This window comes from Sorex araneus, chromosome X, assembly GCF_027595985.1.
Source record: "Sorex araneus isolate mSorAra2 chromosome X, mSorAra2.pri, whole genome shotgun sequence".
Classification (NCBI taxonomy): domain Eukaryota; kingdom Metazoa; phylum Chordata; class Mammalia; order Eulipotyphla; family Soricidae; genus Sorex; species Sorex araneus.
Window position 1 is genome coordinate 221,500,820 of NC_073313.1, and position 22,773 is coordinate 221,523,592.

Consider the following 22,773-nt stretch of genomic DNA (forward strand, 5'->3'; position numbering starts at 1 on the left):
AAGGGGTGTGCCTTGAACCTTAGATCTCAGTCTTGGGGAAAGGGTGGTTCTTTGCTTTAAGCCATTTTCAGAACACAAAGGGGTGGGGAATTTCCTTAACCTTTGTTATTTTTCAGAACCCTGGGTTAGGATAAAGTTCAACATTGTCAGGATGGAGATGGAGATAAAGAGCTTTCTGAGGAGAAATATGTTGGCAGCTATAGTGTAAGACTTAAAGAAATTCTTCAGGAAGGCCACCTGATTGAAAATTATCACAGTCTCAGTCAAGTTAAAAATAGGAAGTTCTGATTGCAATGGCAGAGGCAGAATGCATTATTAACCACAGGCAAGAAGTCTTGTGTGGGGACAAATGTGGTAATTTCCAGTCTTGCTGCTAACACTGAGGAAAACATGACTTCCCATTGCAAATATTTGGAGGTTCTTATTTTGAAGATTAGATTTCCTGTCCATCAATTTTCTCCCACCGAAACTAGCAATATTATGCATGCTTTGGATATCAACTGAAAATTTATGAGTTTATTTTGTATTTTTTTAAATCATGTGGGTTGTGTATATTAACACTGTTTTACAGATTATAAATATTTATATTTTAAGGGTACAGTATTATAACACTATACTTAGCTTCTGGTGTTGGGTAGCAAGAGTATAAAGATATAAACCTTTAAGGATATAATGTGGTTACACTATACCTACCTCCAAGATCTAGCATCATTTATCATAGTCCATTGCATTCTTTAAAACCATTTACGACCACCAGCCCACTTGGTAAGTTCTCAATTCTATGTGCACCCTATGATGTTGTTTTTTTTACATATTGTTTGTTCTTTTCCTTTGTTTCTTAATACACCACATGTAGGTGATATCATCTAGTATTTGTCTTTCTCCTTCTGACTTGTTTTGTTTTGAGTAACCTCTCTGTTTCCATCTGGACTATAATAAAAGACAAGATTTTATCTTGAGTTATTTGACAACCTGTGTTCTATTGTCTGTATATACAACGTCTTCTTTATTTACTTATCTGTCCTTTGGCACTTATGGTGTTTTCAGATTTTTGACTACTGTAAATAGCTCTGTATTGGATAGTACTCTGATGGCTGCTTTAAATGCTGGAAAAGGAATAAGAAATTAATTCTCATTCTCTTGTTCTATTTCTCATTCTCTTGCTCTCCACTCTTTCTTTCTCTCATTCCAAACCTATAAAAGGATTAAAATAGGAATTATAATTATTAAATACTAGAATTTAATGTAAGGATAAAAATAGGTGTTTAGCATTTCCAAACTCAAAATCGAGGAGTCATTTTAAAGGATAGAACACGTTTTGGAGGATCGAACACTTGTAATTAGGAGATCATAGATCCAGGTGGAGAACTAAATAATGGCCAAAGGAGGGGCACAGATTATAGTAGGAGTTTAATAAGATAGAAGAAATGAAGTTAAATGGTCTCACAACTGTAAACTATTCTTGACTCTAGATGATTTGTTACTGAATCTATTCTCCACAAAAAGTCCACCAAAAAAAAAGATATTTAAGTATGAAGATCTTCATAAGGGAAATAAATAAGAATTCCATATTGTTTCCTCAATATGGTTTTGTTTTCTAATTTTTTTATTGAATCACTGTGTTCATGATTAGGTTTCAGTCATACATTGTTCCAGCACTCATCCTTCCACCAGTGTACGTTTCCCAACACAGTGTCCCAGTTTCCCTCCCATTGTCCCCCTAATTCTCACCCCCAGCCTGCCTCTATGGCAGGCAATTTTCTTCTCTCTCTCCTCAACACATTTTTAAAACCATATATATTTTTTTCTGAACGCTAGACTTAAAATCCCTAAAGTCTTAGACTTTAGTAATATTTATTGTATTGCTGAGCTGGGTTATTCAAGTCTTCCAGAGGAATTCAGACATTTTTGCCAAAGACAATGTTGTTTTAGTAATTGGATCCCATAAGTTTTCATTCACAGTCAGGATATGGATATCAAAGAGGTTAATAACCAAAACAGCAGTTTTAAAAAGATACAGTGCTTATGTGTACAGTCAAAATAAAAGGAAAGAATATTGCTATGAGAGAGAGAGAGAGAGAGAGAAGAGAGAGAGAGAGAGAGAGAGAGAGAGAATGAATAGGGTTGCCTTAGGGGGTTATAATTAGAGTCTCGGTGATGCAATGAAGCCCAGCATGCACTCTGAAGCCCTCTCACTGCATCCCTCGGTGTGGCTCCCTGGGTCCCTGCCCTGCAGTGCCCGAGCACTCATCTTGAGCCCATGCACTGTGCCATCCTCCCAGTTGTCTGAGTGTACCTGGCAGTGGCCTCTGAGTCCTCTGGCCACTGTTCAAAAAGTTCCTGCCCTCTGCACAGAATGGAGAAAATACTGACTGGGAATTCTGCGGAGAACTTCAAAGTCTAATGTTCAAAAGGAAATTGAGTCTCCGTTACTTTTGTGTAGGTTGATGAGAGCCTTGAGGGAAGTATAAGCACAAAAGTGTATAAATCTGTAACTGTACCCTCACGGTGATTCTCTAATTAAAAATAAATAAATTATTAAAAAAATAAAGATGCTACAAGACTTTTGATTATTAAAAAAAAAAAGAAATTTCTATTGTCAAGAATGTTGTTTCAATACAACGACTTTTATTTGTCTTTAAAATATATTTCTTAGCAGAGCTTATGTACGGGTCCTTTCACTTCAAAGAAAGTCCGCTGAGCTCCTATCTGGGGCAAAAGATAAAAATTGAAAACCCATTGAGAGAAACAGTCCATTAATAATTGTAAAGTTGTACTGAAAAGTCTCAGCAACTGGTTATTAAAACAGGTTACTCCCTGTCCATATTTGTTTCATGATCGTATAGCTACTTAAGGAAGCATATTGGAATACTCATGTCTGTAGAAAGGACAGTTTGAAAATGACAGTACTTCTTTCCTGGGACTTTCTCTTTTTTTCATTGAAAAGATAGGTATAGATATAAGCAGATCCATTGCTATTCTCATTGTGGACAGACTGATTGATGTTGTTGCTCCCCCGCTGATAGCAGGAAGAGGGAATGCTTCTGCATCACCCAATCTCTGCACAAGATTTTAGAATAAAGCAATATTGCCACACTCATCACCCAGATATTTATTATACTTATTCCACAATGTGTCTAGGGTGTATAACTATGGAAAGGATCTGTCTGTTCCTCTCCGTATCTTACTCTAGTGGTACTGTGAAACTAAAGTAGTTTGTGTCATAGCTTTCATTGTCATAAAGTATAAACCGGAAATGCCCATTTTTCTGGTAGGTTTATTGTGATCTCTGTTGTTATGATCTCACTCTTGGCATTGGATGACATTAACACTTACTTATCTGCAGTTCTGCATTTCGTTTTTGGGTTTTGCTTTTTTTTTTTTGGTAGATTTTTGTTTTTGTTTTTGTTTGGGGTCTTTTGATTCTGAGGTCAGGGATCACTCCTGGCATGGCTCGGGGAACTGGATGGGATGCTGGGGGGATTAAACCCGGGTTGCCTTCATACAAGGCAAGGCAGCTTTCTACCTGCGGTACTGTCACTCTGGCCAGAGCAGTTCTGCATTCCTGAACTTTTTATATTAAGCTGTTTTCATTTGTAAATTATTGAAACGTGTTGGCTACCTTATGAATTATCCAGAATGCTCCTGTTTCCCTGTTCCACTCAGAAGTGCTGCAGAGCGATGCAGTGAGGTCAATCAGGAGCTGTGGATGGTGATCAGAAGAGAAGGGAGTTAATGTGACTGGAAGTTTCAGACACCCTAAGTGCTCTTCCTTTCTTTCCCTAACATTCAATCTTCTCCCCTTTATCCTTTTTGTTCACATGAAAATGACTATTCTACTCAAAATCTTTACCTTTGAACAAAGTAGTCACTTCTCTCATTTTCAGTAGCCTCACCCTCTTCAATGGGGCTTGTCCTATCCACATGGTCCGCCAGTTCATTGTCCCTGCCTCTCAAAGTTGGTAACGTTCTTTGAAAACAAAGACCATGCCAGAACTTATTTTTCATCTCTCCACTCTTGTAATTTTTGCCCTATAATACGATACCAAAATGAATCTATGAAAAGAATAATGATTTTTCTAATGGGCAATGTAAGATATAGATTAATTTGGTAAGTCATGGAATTTCAGTAAACATTACACTAATCTTGCTATATTTAGAGCAAATTATAAGTACTTCTTTACTCGTTGCACATAATTTTTACCTCCTAGCAACGCAAGATTCCTGAGTATGTTGGTTAGTTTTTTTTCTTGTCAACACTTAGGTATGATTCATTGAAACAAATGTATTAGTAAATATCACCATAAAATACAATGAAAAAGGTTATTATAAGATGTCTAAGAATTGGGAGATTAAAGCAGGGAATTTTTACAATGGATATTAATTAGATCAAGAGCACTATCACCCTTTAGTAGAGTTCTCCATATTCTCATTTAACAATAAAGTTCAAGTAGCCACTATTTTGAAGTATTTAAGTAATCTAGAGGAGTTAATTCAGTACCTAAAGTTTCTCATGATTACCTTTCTCCATTATATATTCAAAAACCAGACAAAAAGTTTGAGTTAATTAAATAAAATCATTGATATGCATTCACAGGAACAGCAACTTTAAAAATATTTTCCACCTAGTTATCCACCTAGTTATCTTCCTACATAAACCTAAACCTAAAAATTAAACTTCATTATTTGAGCATCATCTCTAATCTCATGGAGAACAGATTTTAATGTGACTTATGGCACATCAATAAGAACTATAATCAATTTTAGGATGTTTTTCTTTTAATCTTTAAAAAATTCAAAGAAAGTTTGATTTTTCAATTCACTCAGGATAAAACAAACTCAGAGCTAGCTGTTTTATAGGTCCTAGTATTTATGGCATAGTTTCATTAATCATAACAATACGATTTAACTTTTTAAAATAGGAGCTGGGCAGTAGGTTGTAAAACAGGAAACTGCCATTCATTTAAAAGCTACTCTGAAACTCCTGAACTAGTCTATAAATATCAGTGAATTTCCTTTGGTAACTTATTTTTTAAACCTGGATGTGCTAGATTTATTTAAAGAAATGATTGTTGATTCTAAGCTTAAAAAAAAGTTTGGCCTGCAAAGTTTAAGTGTGTATAGTTAAGTTAATGTCAAGTGGTTTTATATAGATAGTGTTTTATAATATGCCGTTACTGACCGTTAAATAAAAATCAAGATTAAAATAATGTCTAATGATATCTACCTTTAATATTTAGAACATGTTTTAAGTGATTATCTAGAAACTTAATAACAGTGACTTTTAAAAACTGCTGGATTATTGAGTCAGAGCATCAGAATTATGTTAATTTTCTTTTTAATTACTAGATTTTTGCAATCTCAAATAATTTTAATTTTTCTTTTTAATTCATACATAATTATAAGACTATTGCTAGACAGTATGGTTTATAATAGTGTTGACTCCAGTGGGTTTAAATTTGGAGTGATAATAGTATTGGGCAGAAGTGTGTTCATAAGCAATGTCCAGTGGCCACTCCTGATCGTACTTAGCCAAATGGTTCATGCTTGGCTCAGTTGTGCTTGGAGCCACAGGGCAATGCCCAGTGATGCTGGGGCCTTGGGAGTATAAGCAGTGCACACATGATAATGTGGTTCCAGGGATTAAATTCTCACACTCAGGTTCCTGCATATGCAACACATGTGTGCCTGACCCCTGTGACATCTCCCTGCACCACAGTGATGGAATCTAAACAAATAATAAATAAGTCTTATTTCTTTATGGATCATATTTCTTTGTTCTGGGCTCCTTTTCAGATTTTATGTTTTTCTGGAATTAAACAATATGATCATGTTATGCCATAATATAATTTTATACTTCCAGACTATGACTACATAAAGGTTTAGTTCATTCAGTGAGTCTTTCTTTTTTCTCCTCCTCCCTCCCTCCCTCCCTCCCTCCCTCCCTTCCTTCCTTCCTTCCTTCCTTCCTTCCTTCCTTCCTTCCTTCCTTCCTTCCTTCCTTCCTTCCTTCCTTCTTTCCTTTCTTCCTTCCTTCTTTCCCTATTTTCTTCCTTCCTTCCTCCCTTCCTCCCTCCCTCCTTCCTTATTCTTTCCTTTCCTTTCCTCCTTCACCTCCTGTCTGCTACATTTTAGGTATGTCTTCAATAGTACTGTTCCTTTCCCTCACAATGTTTTATATGACATTAATACATGTATTTTTATCTCATATATTATAGTTTACATTTCTAGAAATGTTTATTTGTAGGTTTATTTAGTTTTATTTGGACTGACATACCCAGTGATGTTAGGGGTAATCCTGGCTCTGAACTGTGGAATTACTCTTGAAGGGAGACGTGTAGGGACCATATGGGATGCTGAGGATTAAGCCCTGCTTGGCCATGTGCAAGCCAAACACCCTACCCACTAAATTTTAGCTCCAGCCCCAAATCAGTGGTTTTAAAATCGTTTTTATTTTCTCTGACCTTAATGATTGCTTAATCTACCTCTAGCTTCTTGAGCACATAAAATGCGTTACAATGCCCATGCTCACTACTAGTATCTGTCATTTCTGGATACGGTTTGATTGATCGATCTTTCTTTTTCATTTTTGCATACTTCCATCTTTGCATACCTGATAATATTTTATTGAATGGCAGCCATTGTGAATTTTACTATATTAGGTTCTGAGTAGTTTTACTAGTTATAACATATAGTTAAAAGATGGTGAAGTTACTTGAAGATGTTTTCATTTTATCTTGATTCTTGTTTTTAAGAATTGTTGGTTTCAAGATGGGAGATGTGTGCTGATAGTAGGTAAAGGATCAAATGTGATAGGCTCTCAGTATCTGTATAGCAAACTATAATGCCCAAAAGTAGAGAGAGAGTATAGGGAAAATTGTCCCTATACTCTCTCTCTGCATAGATGCAAGGGGAGGCTTGGGAAGGTGGGGTACTGTGGACATTGGTGATGGAAAATGTGCATTGGTGGATGGATGGGTGTTCAATCATTGTATGGCTGAAACAAACATGAAAGCTTTGTAACTGTGTCTCATAATGAGTCAATAAAAAATTGTTGGTTAAGACAAACGCAGCAGCTTTTATTACTTTTAATTTCCCCCCATAGATAAGGCGAGTCACTTCTTCACATTGTCACTGATACCCTGTGAAAAGTGATATTTTCCTCTCTTGCTGTTGGTTCCTGAGTGAACTACAGTCTTGCTTTCCTAAAGCCTTGTGGGTGACTCCTTTCTCCAACCTTCTATAGTTGTCAGTATTGAATTTTGCTGCAAATAATTGTCTGCAGGCACCTTTGGTTATATCTGTTGAAAAACAACCAGTAAACACATCATTTTGCCACATCCCCATCTATAAGTTCTCAATTTTGGAGTATGCTGAGTTTCACCTAGAATTGTAGCCTGAAATTATTTGTTATGCATTAATCTGGGGTTTGGTGGTATTTACCTCATATATATATATATATATTTTTTTTTTTGTTCTCCTGTGATTTTGACTTTTAGGATACACTTGGCTGTGCCCAGAAACACACTTGGCTTTTACTCCTGGCTCTGTCCTCAGAGTTTACTTCTAGTGGGGTTTAAGGGACTCGGTGCAGTACTGGGGTTCTTTAAAATGAAAGCAAGTGCTTTTCTCTCTGTATTATCTCTCCAATCTCTTATTTATTTCCTATCTCTTGAGTATCACTGTCCTTTATAGCCTGATGTTCCATGTCTCAACAGATAGTTTATTCATATGTTTTATCTCATTTTTAGATGTTTCATATGGTGAGATCAATATAGGATCTGTTACTGCGTCATCACTGTCGTCCCATTGTTCATTGACTTGCTCAAGCGGCACCAGTAATGTCTCCGTTGTGAGACTTGTTGTTACTGTTTTTGGCATATCGAATACACCATGGATAGCTTGCCAGGCTCTGCCGTGCGGGCAAAAAACTCTCGGTAGCTTGCCGAGCTCTCCCAGAGGGACAGAGGAATCGAACCCGGGTCGGCTGCATGCAAGGCAAAAATTGCCCCAGCCCTGTTACTGCATAGTGACTGGAAACAGAGGTATCAAAATAGGTCTATATGGGAGCTTTTTCTTCTTTTTGATTTATGCTTTATTACCTATCCCCACCTCAAATTCCCTTCGTTGTTGCTTTTGTTGGTACTGTGATGACCAGGTTATGGCTCTTGTATAGTTTTTCCTGTGCTTCAGCCTGGAGTCACACATCATTCGGGTTGGGGTGCTCATCCACTGAGCCATGGGGCTCACTGTGCCTTGCATTCCTCTGAAGCAGGCTGCGGTGTTTTCACACTATGAGTAGGGATGTTCCCCAGGGCGAGTTCTCTTAGTTGAGGTACACAATTTATGGTTCTCAGTGATTACCCCCTTTTTCGTGCTTCTCATCCAGACCTGGTTGCAGTTCAGGTAGATAATGTTAGTGATGCCAGGGATGGCAGACAGGTCACTGCCAGGCACCAACAGAGCTGCCAGTACCCCTCACCTTGGTTTGGGGCACTGGAAGTTTCAAGTTGTGACTACAGCTTATAGAGTAGATGCTCAAAGCCTTTGTGCTGTTCTTCTGGGCCCATAGTTGAATTTTCAACATGGGGAGGTGGCACATAATTTTATTTATTTATTTATTTATTTTTGCTTTGGGGGCCTAACCCAGTGATGCTCAGGGACTACTCTTGATTCTGCACTCAGGAATTACTCCTGGCGGTGCTTGGGGGACCATATGGGATGCCAGGGATCAAACCTGGGTTGGCCCTGTGCAAGGCAAATGCCCTGTCCGCTGTACTATATCTCCGGCTCCTCATAATTTTTTTTAAGGCGTCATGATTTTTAAAACCGTTTCTGAGTTTCAAACAGTCAGTGTTCCAATGTCAGACCTACTACCAGTGTTAGTGGCCTTTTACAAGTGACCTTCTACCATTTTTCTGTCCTCTCTCCACCCTACCTCTTAAGCAAACTTTAAAAACTTTTTTTAAAAAATTCACTTATTAGAGTTTGGGCCACAGTCTAGCACTAAATGCTAGGTCTTAGGGTTTAATGAAAATAATTTGCCTTACCTCCACACCTCAAGTATGTCCAGACCCTTAAAAAGTGCCCTTAGGTTATCCCCATTCTGCCTCCTCATCCCCCACACCCTAATACTTCCTTTTTTTCCATGTTATTCTCATGTTTTTTTAAGCCAGGGTTGAGAGTTTGGTAAAATAAATTTCTGAGGAATGGTATCATTCCTCCTTGGACTGTTCATTGAAATATAGTGACTTTTTTTTGATATACCACTGGGAAATCAGTGTAAGTTCTTATGTCATTCTATATAGTACAATTAGTCCTGAAGAGTTGTATTTAAATAACAGGATTATGCAAAGTACAGCACAGAAAATTACAAAGACATCTATTATTCATTATTTGGTTCTGGGGACTGAGGTTCAATGAATGTTCTCACACATAATTGATTACCATATAAATTGTTACAACTCTTTTATGCTTAATTTTAAAAATGACAAAATCTAAACAGCAGTGTTTTAGATTTAATTCCAAATCCAAGGTGTTAGTTTCATCGTGAAAAATTAATCAAGTATAATTTTCATGTTACTTTACTTATATATACTTAGTTTATGTTTAGAAGTCACAATTATGTAGTGATAGGGAAGTGATGCATGCTCATACACATAGCCAATGAAACAGTATTTCTAAAATATTTTTGATAAGAAGTTGTATGCTTTATTGTAAGTTGCATCAAAGTAGATTAATGCAGAATTTATTTATATATAATTTTAGGGGGGTGAGTCACATTCAGCTCTGCTCGGGGACCATACAGTGTTAGGGATTGAATCAGGGACTCCAGCATACAAAGCAGGTGTACTAGCTTTTAAGCTATCTCCCTGGACCCTAGAACTTTATTTCTCAACCTATTATCTCACTTGGCTTATAGTCATGTATCTTATTTTTCCAGCTGCATATATAAGCGCAGTGCATATTATTAGTATGCTAAACAAATTTGCAGCATGTTGAATGGAAACCTAGTGGCAGGCTCTGTATATAACACTTGCTTTATACATTTTATATAAACACAAGGTAAAAAGCAGTTAGCACCTGCTTATTTTTGAGTATGAAAATAGAATTTATTACAAAAACGAGTGTAGAGTGCTATTGGATTAAAGAATTACACTAGAGTGGTACTTAGAAAGTATAATAATAGTGTTTTTCATGTATTTGATAAGAATGAGTCTGATTCATTGACATTTTGCATTTTCTGAGCACTTGAAGATCCTCCGGAGGGGCAGAGAGATGGTTTATGAGGTGAGGTGCCATCCTAAATGCTCTTGCTGCAGCTGCAATCCTGATTCTAATCCCCCACAGTGCACATGGTTCCCTGAGAAGCCCCTTGAGAGCAGGGAGTCAGGATTGCCCTTGAACACCTTCAGGTTCTTTACTCCCCTCCAAAATCTTCCTGAGAATGTGGGTCGAGTGCTTTCCATGTGTCTCATCCTCAACATCTCACAGAAACACTGGAATCCTCTGGTGTTTTAGAGTCATAGAGTTGTAGTGTCATTTTGTATTCCCCTTATCGGTCTACTGAACTTTATAAATGTGTGTTAAATTAAATTTCTTTTCCTTTTCTTCCTCCCTTTCTTCCTCCCTTGCTCCCTCCCTCTACCACACTGGGCAGTGTTCAGGGCTAACTGTAGACAAACCTGCGTTGACCAAGTACAGGACAAACTCCCGACCTATGTAATATTGTTCCATTAAAAAAAAAAAAGTCTCAGGGCTAGAGTGATAGCACAGTGGGTAGGGTGTTTGCCTTGCATGCGGCTGACCTGGGTTCGATTCCCAGCATCCCATATGATCCCTGAGCATGGCCAGGGGTAATTCCTGAGTGCAGAGTCACGAGTGACCCCTGAGCATTGCTGGGTATGACCCAAAAAGAAAAAAGAAGTCTAGCCTTTGCGGCCCCGCGCGAGATCGACCCCGGAGGCAACTGAACCACTTTGGACACAGCGGCGCCCCCAAAATGCCTCCAAACTGTGTGCTGGGAGCTTCTGGCCCAGGCGCTGCCGGCAGGGTATGCTCTTTTCTCTCTCAACTCTTTCTGTTTGAACGCAGCGAGGCTATAGCCGGTTTTTAGACTCTACAGGAAGTCCGGGATAGCCGATGGGCGGGACTCCCGGATCCGCCCTGTGCCGGCCGACATTTAAGCAGAGAGCCATGTGGGGACGCTCCTTTGCGGCCCCGCGCGAGATCGACCCCGGAGGCAACTGAACCACTTTGGACACGAGCGGCGCCCCCAAAATGCCTCCAAACTGTGTGCTGGGAGCTTCTGGCCCAGGCGCTGCCGGCAGGGTATGCTCTTTTCTCTCTCAACTCTTTCTGTTTGAACGCAGCGAGGCTATAGCCGGTTTTTAGACTCTACAGGAAGTCCGGGATAGCCGATGGGCGGGACTCCCGGATCCGCCCTGTGCCGGCCGACATTTAAGCAGAGAGCCATGTGGGGACGCTCCTTTGCGGCCCCGCGCGAGATCGACCCCGGAGGCAACTGAACCACTTTGGACACGAGCGGCGCCCCCAAAATGCCTCCAAACTGTGTGCTGGGAGCTTCTGGCCCAGGCGCTGCCGGCAGGGTATGCTCTTTTCTCTCTCAACTCTTTCTGTTTGAACGCAGCGAGGCTATAGCCGGTTTTTAGACTCTACAGGAAGTCCGGGATAGCCGATGGGCGGGACTCCCGGATCCGCCCTGTGCCGGCCGACATTTAAGCAGAGAGCCATGTGGGGACGCTCCTTTGCGGCCCCGCGCGAGATCGACCCCGGAGGCAACTGAACCACTTTGGACACGAGCGGCGCCCCCAAAATGCCTCCAAACTGTGTGCTGGGAGCTTCTGGCCCAGGCGTTGCCAGCGAGTGATGCAATTACCAAAAGAATCTTCCTTGGACTTCATATAGAAATCCAAAACCGCGCGGCTGCTATCGCAGCCGCGCGACCTAATATCTTTTGATTGTTTCATTGTCAGCAACGTGTAAATGTTCCTTTTTGGCAGGGCTTAACGTGGGGGGAAACTCCAAACAATAGTACTAAGTTTTTTGTTAAAGGGTAAAAGATTGTAGCGATAGAATTTTAGGCAGAATTTTCCCTGGACTTTAACGGGTCGGACTTTGGTGGGAAATCCTAACAAGAATAGTAAGTCTTTTGCTGAAATATTGAAGGCCACCAAAGTGGTAGCCATCTCTATAGACTGAACTAAGCCATATCCCCACGCCGGCTGAGAAGAAATATCCTTCTTTCGCGGGAAAAAACGCGGCGTGGCGTTAACCATAGTATGATGTCCATTAAGCTGACATGGACCTGGTGGCGTGGGAATGGGATGCAAGGGAATAAATTATTATGTACATGGAACAGCGGGACGCTGGTGGAACCTTGAGCCGGGGCCGATACCAGCGTATTACTTTTGGTTCCAGAAACTGCTTGCAGACATTGTACCAGACTATCAACTAAGCTAGAGCCCCACGCCGGCTGATGACGAGAAATAACCATCTCTTTTGGTTTGTTTCCCTTTGTCAGGCAGCGTGGTGATTACTAAACAGGCGTGATCTCGGTGGCGCGGGACGAGGGGGGAAAAAATAGAATAGTTATGTAACAAACAGCGGGACTTAATATCTCTACATTCTCAGCAATGGAGAGCCATCAAATGCTTCCTTGACAGTGGGACTGTCTTCTCTTTTTTGGGGGGAAGCCCTAGCAACAATAGTGAATTATGTGTTGAAACATGGACTGTAACCAAGATAAAGCGTAAACGAAGTGAAACTTATCACTTACAAGGGCGGGGACTGGGGGGGTGGGAGGGGGCGGGAGGTATAATGGGGTGGTTGGTGATGGAATATGGGCACGGGTGAAAGGAAGGGTGTTTGAGTACTGTATAACTGACATAATCATGAGAACTTTGTAACCCTCCACATGGTGATTCAATAAAATTTAAATTTAAAAAAAAAAAAAAAAAAAAAAAAAAAAAAAGAAAAAAGAAGTCTTTCTGCAAGTCTCCAAAAAACCAATGTTCTGGTGCACTATTTTGTTTTGGAGACAAACCCTGCTTTGTTCAGGTTCACTCCTGACTCTGTGCACAGGCATCACTTCTGGTGGTGCTCAGGATAGAATCTCTGTGACTCTTTGCAAAACTGGTACCTTAAATTTTATACTCTTTTCAGCCCTATGTTATTGTTTGTAATTAAAAAATAAAATATCAAGGGTCCAGAATGATAGTACAGTGTCTAGGGTGTTTGCCGTGAACACAGAAAATCCGGGTTCAATCCCAGACATCAGGCATGATTCCTGAGCACAGTGCAGGGAGTAACCCCTGAGCTCCGTAGGTATGGCTCCCTTAATTATGTATGTACTTTTTAATATTTTATGTTCATCATCATCAGTCAAGCATAATCGTCCGATTTGGGTTGTTAGCCATTCGAATGAATCAATATTCATAGCCAAGTTCGTGTTGACAAAGACACCAACGCCACCGACGCCTCTGTTGTCACATGTTCCGAGGAACAATTCTTTCCAGTGTCGAAAATGGCGTGATGTGATTGATGTCTTCTCATTTCGGTCAGACTAATGATGTCGTACTTGATCTTCTGCGCTTGCACCATCAGGTCCTCGATGGATGCTTCTGGTGCCAGCGTACATGCATTGAAAGTACAGACTATCGTTTTAGTCTTTCTTCATTTTGGCAGTCTCGTTCATCCCCAAGATCTTTTCAGCCTCTCCTTGCTCATCTTTCTTAACGCTGCCATATTGGGGGCTCTTTTGGTGTCAGGTGAATGAGGCCAATTGTTGTTGCTGTTGTTGGCATATCCACGGGTAGCTTGCTAGGCTCTGCATGCGGGTGGGATACTCTTGGTAGCTTGCTTGGCCCCCCGAGAGGGATGGAGGCTTTTAGGGTGGCCTCCAATCACCCTTAGAGGTGTTACAATGGTTCACACCAAATTTGAACCCTATCAAATATGGTGTGGGAATAATGGGTATTAAGTGTCTTATGGTGTGTCACGCGGCACAGAGTCTGGAAACAGACAGAGGATCTTGTTTCCAGGTCTCATTGAACCTAGAGTTCAAGGTCGAAAAGTTCTGCTTACCTCGTTTTGTGGGGCTTCACTTGTGTGTGAGGTTTGGCCCAACTTGTGTGTGAGAGCAGCCTGGAGCGTCAGAAGACCTCGTGGCCACCCACCAACTAGATGTGGGTTCTCAGATTTCTTCGTCAAATCCCTGAATGAACGATTTGAGGCTCTTTCTGTTCCTGCAGCAAGGAAGTATCGTTGGGCTGCACTAGCATGCAACAGGGACAAATGGAGACATTACTGGCGTCTGCTGAAGCAAATCAAAGATCAACAGGATGACAAGTGATACAAGTGATCATCATCATCATCATCATCATCTCGTTGATCGTCGAATTTCTCTAGTGGTTTCAGTAATGTCTCCATTCGTCCTAGCCCTGAGATTTTAGAAGCCTCTCTTTACCTGTTCTTTCCAATGGTGCCACATTGGAGGCTCTTTCCGGGTCAGGGAAATGAGTCCCATCATTGTTACTGGTTTTGGCATATAAATACACCATGGGGAGTTTTCGAGGCCCTCCCATGTGGGCAGGAAACTCTCGGTAGCTTGCAGGTTCTCCCAGAGGGAGAACTAAGCTATCAGATGTTGCTTCTGGGAGCGTGGTGTTATAGTTTCTAGATGTTGGCCTTTGGTGGGATTACATGGCCCCCGGGGCAGTCCCTGGGTGTGACCGCCTAGCTACTGGAAAATGGGGGATCTGGACAGAAGAGATTCCTCATTTTGTTATAACTCTTCATATTTTATTCTATTTATTTTATTATATTTGATTACTTATTATAGTCAATATTTACCTGAAATTTGTGTGAAAGGAGCTACTGAATTTGACCTGCTGATTAATAGTATTTGGCTATATTTTTGGAACAGGAAAGTTGAATCTAATCTTTGGAGAGTTGTTTTTCTTTTCTGATAGTTCTGTTTGTTTTGTGGCACAACCTTCAGTGCCTAGGGACCATATGGTGCTGGAAATCAAGCCCAGAGCCTTCTGCATGCAAAGCAAGTGCTTGAACGCTGAGCCCCAGTACCTTTTGCAGGTAGTTTTGTATTTTCCCTTACTCCTCCAGGATACCCAATCACTAATCATATCTCTTAGGTTAAAAATTAAGGAAAAAAATAGAAGACTAAAATATATAATTGACTTTCATTATGTTCCTTTGCATCTTGCAGAGTAATTGGCATTTTTGATAAAAAATATTTTATGCTTTTTGTGGGGGATTTGATTTGTAAACTGGTCATCAAACCCAGAATTTCATTAAGTCTCACTTACTGTGCTCTACTGCTTAGCTGTATCCCAAAGCCAAACATATTTTATGATTAAATCAATTGTCTGTAGAAAATAAAATTGTTTTAATTTTCCCTATATAAAAATATTTTACATCATAGTAAAAATATATTACAAAGTTGTTTATATACATGAAATTATCATTTTGCTGTTCTAAAAATGCATGTTCAGTACTGGATTAATGATGTGTATTAGAGATGATGAATAAAATGTTTAGTAAACATCAGAATAATACTGTGTTTTGTCTAAGTCTACACATCAGTACGTAGTTATAACATAATCAAATGTTTCAGTTCTTCTTTGTAAGTAGAAATGCGGAGCTAGATTGCTCTTTCAGTACAAAAATAACTTTTTTGATAAATATTGATTTACTGTATTTTAATTGCTATGTGGAATTGTAGAAAGTGCCAAGGACTGATTTTTTTGTGTGTGTGTGTCAGCCATTCTCTCATGAGCCCCAATTTTATGTTTACACAGTTATCTACAAACATAGTGTTTGGAGAGAGGACCTTTGGGATTTAATTTGCATAGTTGTTCTCATGAGAAGTCCCATGAGAGATTAGTGTCCTTATAAGCAGAGGGACAAGTAGTGCCATCTCTGTCATGTGAGGATTTAGTCAAAAAGTTACTGTCTCCAAGCCAAGGGGAGAGCTCTTGTGAGAACTAGATCATCTTCCCCTGATCTCAATCTTCCAACTGATAAGACAGTGAGAAAAATAAGTCTCTTGTTTAAACCACTCATTTGTATGGTATTTTGTTAAGGCAGTCCAGATTAAGAGAGGATTTGATATTCAGAAGTGAGCTGTTACTCTAGCAAATATCTAAAACTATGGGAATAGTTTTATTCTTAGGTAATGTGTAGACTTGGACTGATTTTTAAAAAGATATATGCTAGAAAAAGCTAGGACTTCTGTGAAGAGACTGCTGTTTTGATAAGTGCTCAAAAAAAGATATGAGAAGACCTGGAGAGAACAACTCCATCTTTGTAACAAAAACACAAACAGTAATGAACTGAAAATCATAGATATATGCCTGGTAAATTGCTTTCCGATAGTCTGAGATATAAATGAACACCCTGACATTGAACCATAGAGAAGTGATGATCCTAGTGGCAAAACTCTTGTTTGTATTGTATTTGTGTTTTAGTATTTTGAGAAAGGAATAACTTGGGAGGAATGGGAATTGATTACTTGCCTGATGAAATTTCTAAGCAAAGTGTTGAAGGAGGGGCTAGGTTCCTTCAAAGTGATTAACAGTACAATGCAAGATAAAGGAAATGAATTGAAGAAGGACTTGTGTGGTAAACTGAAATAAGTACGTGCCAATTTGAAAATTCGTCAGCTTATCCATTTAACGTTAGCGCATCAAGGATGTGGCCAAACAACCATTTGATACAGAGGTTAGCTTGGGTACTAATCACAGACCTTCTTAGTTAGCCCAGCAAAAGCACTGCCAGTTGGAACTGAAGTGATTGAGAGGGGATGAAATGCGGGAAGTCTTGCTGCACTTCTTAGGTCCTACAATATCCGACCATAGAGCCCACTGAAGTCTTGAAATTTTTCAAGAACAGGAATTCATGATCCCAAAATTGATTCAAAGATCATCAAGACCTCTTCTTGATTTCAAGAGGATGGAATGCCATCACCTGTTTTGACAGACCTGGTAACAAACAGCTGCCCAGGCACAGAGTCAACAGAACTTGGGGAGCATGATTTCACTTGTTATAGTAGAAAAGCTTCTGTTTATTTACTGTATTATTACCAGCTCAAAACTTAACCACACGTGTTGCTGACTTGCTAAGGCAAACTTATTGATCCTATGTCTCCTTAATTTGTAGATAAATACAATTAATGCTAGTTGTACTATAAGAAAATAAAAAACTTTGAAAGAATTTCATTTGAAATATTTGTTATATCTTCTATGCCACTTTTAATATTAATATGTTAATATTATATTATATCTATAAAATAATATTATTTTTACATGGTATACCCTGGAACATTCATAGAGTCTCTAGATACTTTCATAAAAGAAAAAGGTTTGTGGTTAAAATGTACTTGCATTAAAGAGATTAACATTTATTTGCATAAAGCATTAATTAATACACTGTTACTTTTATAGGCTATAAATTGTGATTGAACTGAACCTCTGCTTGACTGTTCTTCATCATGAACCGTGCTTTTAGCAGGAAGAAAGGTACGTGTACTCATTTGAAGGACCTGGAAGCCAATTTATTGTTGCTATGAAAATCAAGAAAAGATCTTAATAAATCAATTTTTTCCATTATCAACTACATGACTCAGAAATAAAGTTAGAATTGAACATGCAAACCTTTAAACATTGCTAATTGACCTTTATTGCTGACCAGATCAATAATAATGAGTGGCGATAATATACTTAGTTTAGATGATATAATGACATTATGTTCTTTGGCTATTTTGTTCTGAGGTAAGAAATTGCTCCAGCCCCATACCCACCACCAAGAGTGATCTGAAACTCAGACTAACTTTAACTGCTATAGACATATACTGCTAAAGTTTCCTTCATTAATAAAGTTTATATTAAATTCGTGTTTGTGTGTGTGGGATTTTGGGCTGAAGGAAACTCCATACTTCACATTTTATTAAATAATATTTAAGTAATAAGATGAAAACTGCTAGCAATGAAAACAAAATATGCTTGCCATTAATTTAAAGGTAAGAATTTTAAAAATAAGTGTAATGTATCATAGTTATCAGCATAGTAAGGAAAGAAACAGTTACATTTTTTTAAAGGGGCAAGAGAACATGACCTTTGACAAAATATTTCATGATTCACTCAAAAGAAAGAGAAAAATTTTATATTTTACCCAGTTCAGTGATCTTAAAATAAGGTATCGTTGTATGATAAGAGGACTTCTCTGCCATTGAGCGCAGAACTCTCATTTGACATGTATGAGTGAATTTGGCGAAGATATTTAGACATGATAAGCAAATGTGTAGATGATTGAAAGCAGAAAGAGAATTGCAATAGTAGGATTACTAATATGAGGGGTTAGAGAAACCAGGGTCAGTTAGGGCATTTATATCACACCATAAATTAAAGATAGCAAATTGCCAAATACAGATAAAAAAATCTAACTTCTTAATTGTAGCCACCTTGTATCATTTTTCAGGAAGACAATACTTATGTGCTATATGACTAAAAATGAAATTAGTCAATGGTGTGATTCTCAAGGGTTTCAGTTGATACTGTCAGGTGTGTATAATGAACAGTCTATAGCCAAGACATGAAGATTTATGCTGTCATATTCAGAGCAGTCAGAATATATTTTTGAAAGACAGAATTTATTGATATTTTTATATGTGCCCAGGAATGACTTCAGAACTTTTGACCATACAATGGAAAGTGTGGCTGGGAATAGTTGGTATGGTCTTTCTGTGTTTGAAAAGCTGTCATTTTGTCCTGGGACTAGTTTAATAAGGAATGAAGAGATGTAAAGTATATGACCTTTTGTTTAATGTAGGTGAAATATCCAAAACTAATTGTGCACAATGCAATGGAATTACTCAAAATATACAAACTTCTTTTGTTATAGAATAGAGAGTTATTCAACATTTGAATGTGTTATAGAGGATTAATTTAGTTGATTTAGGAAATGTGGCTTATTGACACCTTTTTTTTTTTTTTTTGGCTTTTTGGGTCATACCCAGCAATGCTCATAGCAGTTACTCCTGGCTTTGCACTCAGGAGTTACTCCAAGCAGTGATCGGGGGACCATATGGGATGCTGGGGATTGAACCCGGGTCAGTTGCGTGCAAGGCAGATGCCCTACCCGCTGTGCTATCACTCCAATCCCTGGCACTTTTTAAACAGAAGAAGCCAAGAAATCTATTATTAATTTATTTTTTCAAATAAACGGAAGGTTAAATGTCACTGGTTGCAGATTGTAGTTGCCCTGATTCAAAATACACTAAAAAATAAAATAATGTATTTATTCATTTTACTAGTAAAATATCTGGGAAAATTATATGATCTATATATGTATTTTTAAAAATTGAATCATCATGAGATACACAGTTACAAAGTTGTTCATGTTTGGGTCAGTAATACAATGTTCCAATGCCTGTACCTTCACCAGTGTACATTTCCCACCACCAATGTTCTCAGTTTCCTTTTAGCCACACACCCCCCTGCCTCTGTGGCAGATACCTTTCTTCTCCCTCTGTCTATCTGTCTGTCTGTCTTTCTGTCTCTGTTTCTCTCTTGCTCTGTCTCTCTCCTCTTTTGGGCATTATGATTTGCAGTACAAGTACTGAAAGGTTATCCTCTATATCCCTTTATGTACTTTTAGCACCCAATTCTTTTATTATTATTATTATTATTATTATTATTATTATTATTATTTTATCATTCTACTTTATTTACTTATTTTTATTAGTGAATCACCAGAGATACAGTTACAAACTTACCATCTTTCTGTTTGCATTTCAGTCATACAGTGATTATTTTTCCATCCCTCCACCAGTGCCCATTCTCCTCCACCAATGTTCCCAGTATCCCTCCTACCACCCCCATCCTTATCCCCCACCACCCCAACTTGCCTCTGCAGCAAGGAATTCCCTTTTGTTCTCTCTCATTTTGGGTGTTGTGGTTTGCAATAGAGGTATTGAGTGGCCTTTGTGTTAGTCTACTTTTGACACACATCTTTCAACCCAAACAGATCCTCCCAACATCCTTTACCTGGTGTTCCCTTCTCTATATCAGCTGCCTTTGCCCCCAGCATGTGAGGCTGGTTTCCAAGCCGTGGAGCAGACCTACTTGTCCTTATCTCTACTACTCTTGTCAGCACCCAATATTGTCCAGAGTGATCATTTCCAATTATCATTGACATACTGATACCTTTTCTATTCTAACTGCCTAAGGGCAGCCACACATGTATTTTAATATATAAATAAAATCCTCATCACAATCTTATAATAAATTATATTATTTATATTAAATATACTTATATTAAATATATTTAATTTAAATATATATTTAAATTAAATATATACTATATTAAAAACACTTCAAAGCTTTCTTTTTTTTTCCATTTGCTTCCAATTCCTTTTCTTATGATTTTAGAGTTGAAACTCCACTTTTGTAATTAACTCATTGTAAAGAGAACTTGGCATTTTTTTTTAATACTAAGCAACTTAAAGTTATATATTTGTCTAATTTGTAGAGAGTGGTGTTACAGCTAAGAAAATTAGAATAATTTAGAAACTCACACTTGTTATTTTTTCTTGCCTCATTCTCTTTCTCTCTCTTTTGCAATGTCTTTTTTCCTAATGATTGAATGTCTTTACCAGGGAATTATTGATCAATATGTTACTCTAATTCTGAGTTAGAAATTGTTACTTAAAGTTTTTCCTTATGTTCACCAATCAATTTTGACTTGCTCACTTAATGAAGTTGTTAAAGAAAGAAATTCTCAGAACCTCTGCTCCTAGTTTCAATCAATAGGGCTATTTGGTTGAGTTATGATTTAAGAATAAAAATATGAAATGTTGTAAGCAAAATTACATAGCTTAGCAATCAGAAACAGTAATTATAGCCCTAGAGTTTATATGATTTAGTTCTATTTCCAATAATTAGCATCAAGATACACTATGTATTTTAGTCTATAAACATGCAAAATGTTCTTCAGTCAATAAAAGTTTATTTCTTACTTTATTGATATTCTCTTTGTTTTAGGTTAGCACTTCCGACCTTACCAAATCACCCTCAACCTCAGAAAAGAGATTAGTATACACAATGATTTCTTTTTCTTAACTCTCCCCATTTAAAATTTGCCATTCTTATTTAATTATTTCACTTATTTTCTTTTTAAATAATGTAATCATAGTAGAGACACTTAAAGATCCTGAGGAAAAAAGACCAGTATGTTTAGAGTTGCATTATTTTAAACTACTTTGAAGAGTTTCTTAAAAAAATTAGTCAAGACTCATAAATAGATTGCTTAAATGAGTATATTTGTTTTGTAGTTCCTCTCAGTAGGGTACCTTTGTCTTTGGATTTCTTAACTCCTATAATAAATTAATTTATTTTAAAATCCTATTGATAAAATTGCTATTAAGGCCTAAAATAAGCTAATTATGTTTGTATTCTTTAACTTATAAGTTGACACAGTGAGAACTAGATATACTGCAAAGCACCTAAAATTCATCAATTAAACATGATCTTCCGATTTATGATCCATTTATAGGCATCTGTTTTAATTCAACAGCATTTAATTTTCATTGTAAGACTTTAAGGAGATGTTTTCATTATGTTATGTGCTACTAACACAAAATTGTAAAGTCACTACACCTTTCTTAATGAACTCTTAATCTAAATGCCTTTTAAGCACCTAGAATGATTGATCTGTCAGAGTAGTTTTATATTGTCATATATTTTTAAATGTTACAATTATCCTTTATGTAAATACTCATTTTTGAGTTAGCTGATATGGCTTCAAATCAAAAGGGAATTCTGTTCTAAAATACCTTTGTGTTTATTTCTTCTCCAGTGCTGTTAATCTGTCTCATTACTATGAGAAGGGACAAAGGGCCATCATCTGAATTTGTTCTTCAAGGTCAACCAGATCTATATAAAGTAATATGAAGGGTTTCATTGTAGTTTTTTAATTTGTCAAATTATAAGTTAGTATGACAGTAAAGAACCATATTTGAAATTCTTTAGGTATTATATGTACTCTTCATATACTAGGAGAATAATGATGAACAACCCACTGAACCATCAGCACTAGATATGTGAAGGCACACTTGGGGATTAAACTTCTGATGATTATCCATGAGTGACTTAATATTTTGATTGTTTCAATTTGTTGCCAGTCTCAGCAAGATATTCCTACACTCTTTATTTCCTAGTCTCTTCAATATGAGACTAGGAAAGAGGCAATGCCATCATTCTTCTCTCTTTCTCTCTCTCACCTCTCTCTTATTGAATCACCATGAGATACAGTTACAAAGCTTTCATGTTTGAGTTTCAGTCATACAATGATTGAACACCAATATCTCCACCAGTGTACATTTTCACATTTTCCATCACTAGTGTCCCCAGTATACCCCTCATTCCATTCCCCCCCTCCCCCCAACCACCATGGCAGACAATTTTCCTTTTACTCTCTTCTCTGCTTTGGGGCATTATGGTTTGCTATACAGATACTGAGAGGCCATCATGTTTGGTCCTTTTTCTGCTTTCAGCACACATCACCCATTCGAACCATCCCTCCAATCATTATTGACTTAGTGATCCCTTCTCTATCCCGGCTGCCTTGCCATCAGTTTTGTCTTAGTAGCACCAGAGGAAAAAGCAATATTGCTTTGCCTCCGGATTGGGTTGAGCCAGCACTCTGATTCTTCTGTCATGCTTTACAGCCTCCTGA

At 38.1% G+C, this 22,773-nt stretch overlaps 1 protein-coding gene across 6 annotated transcripts in view; it reads left to right on the top strand.

The window, feature by feature from the left end:
- Positions 1–22,773, top strand: part of GULP1 (GULP PTB domain containing engulfment adaptor 1) — a 294,404-nt gene that overhangs the window by 167,929 nt on the left and 103,702 nt on the right. For all 6 annotated transcript variants that reach the window (XM_055123120.1, XM_055123123.1, XM_055123121.1 and 3 more), the window contains exon 3: positions 17,484–17,558. In XM_055123120.1, the coding sequence (XP_054979095.1) occupies positions 17,531–17,558 (28 nt within the window). In that variant the 5' untranslated portion in view covers positions 17,484–17,530. The remainder of the gene's footprint in view (positions 1–17,483; positions 17,559–22,773) is intronic.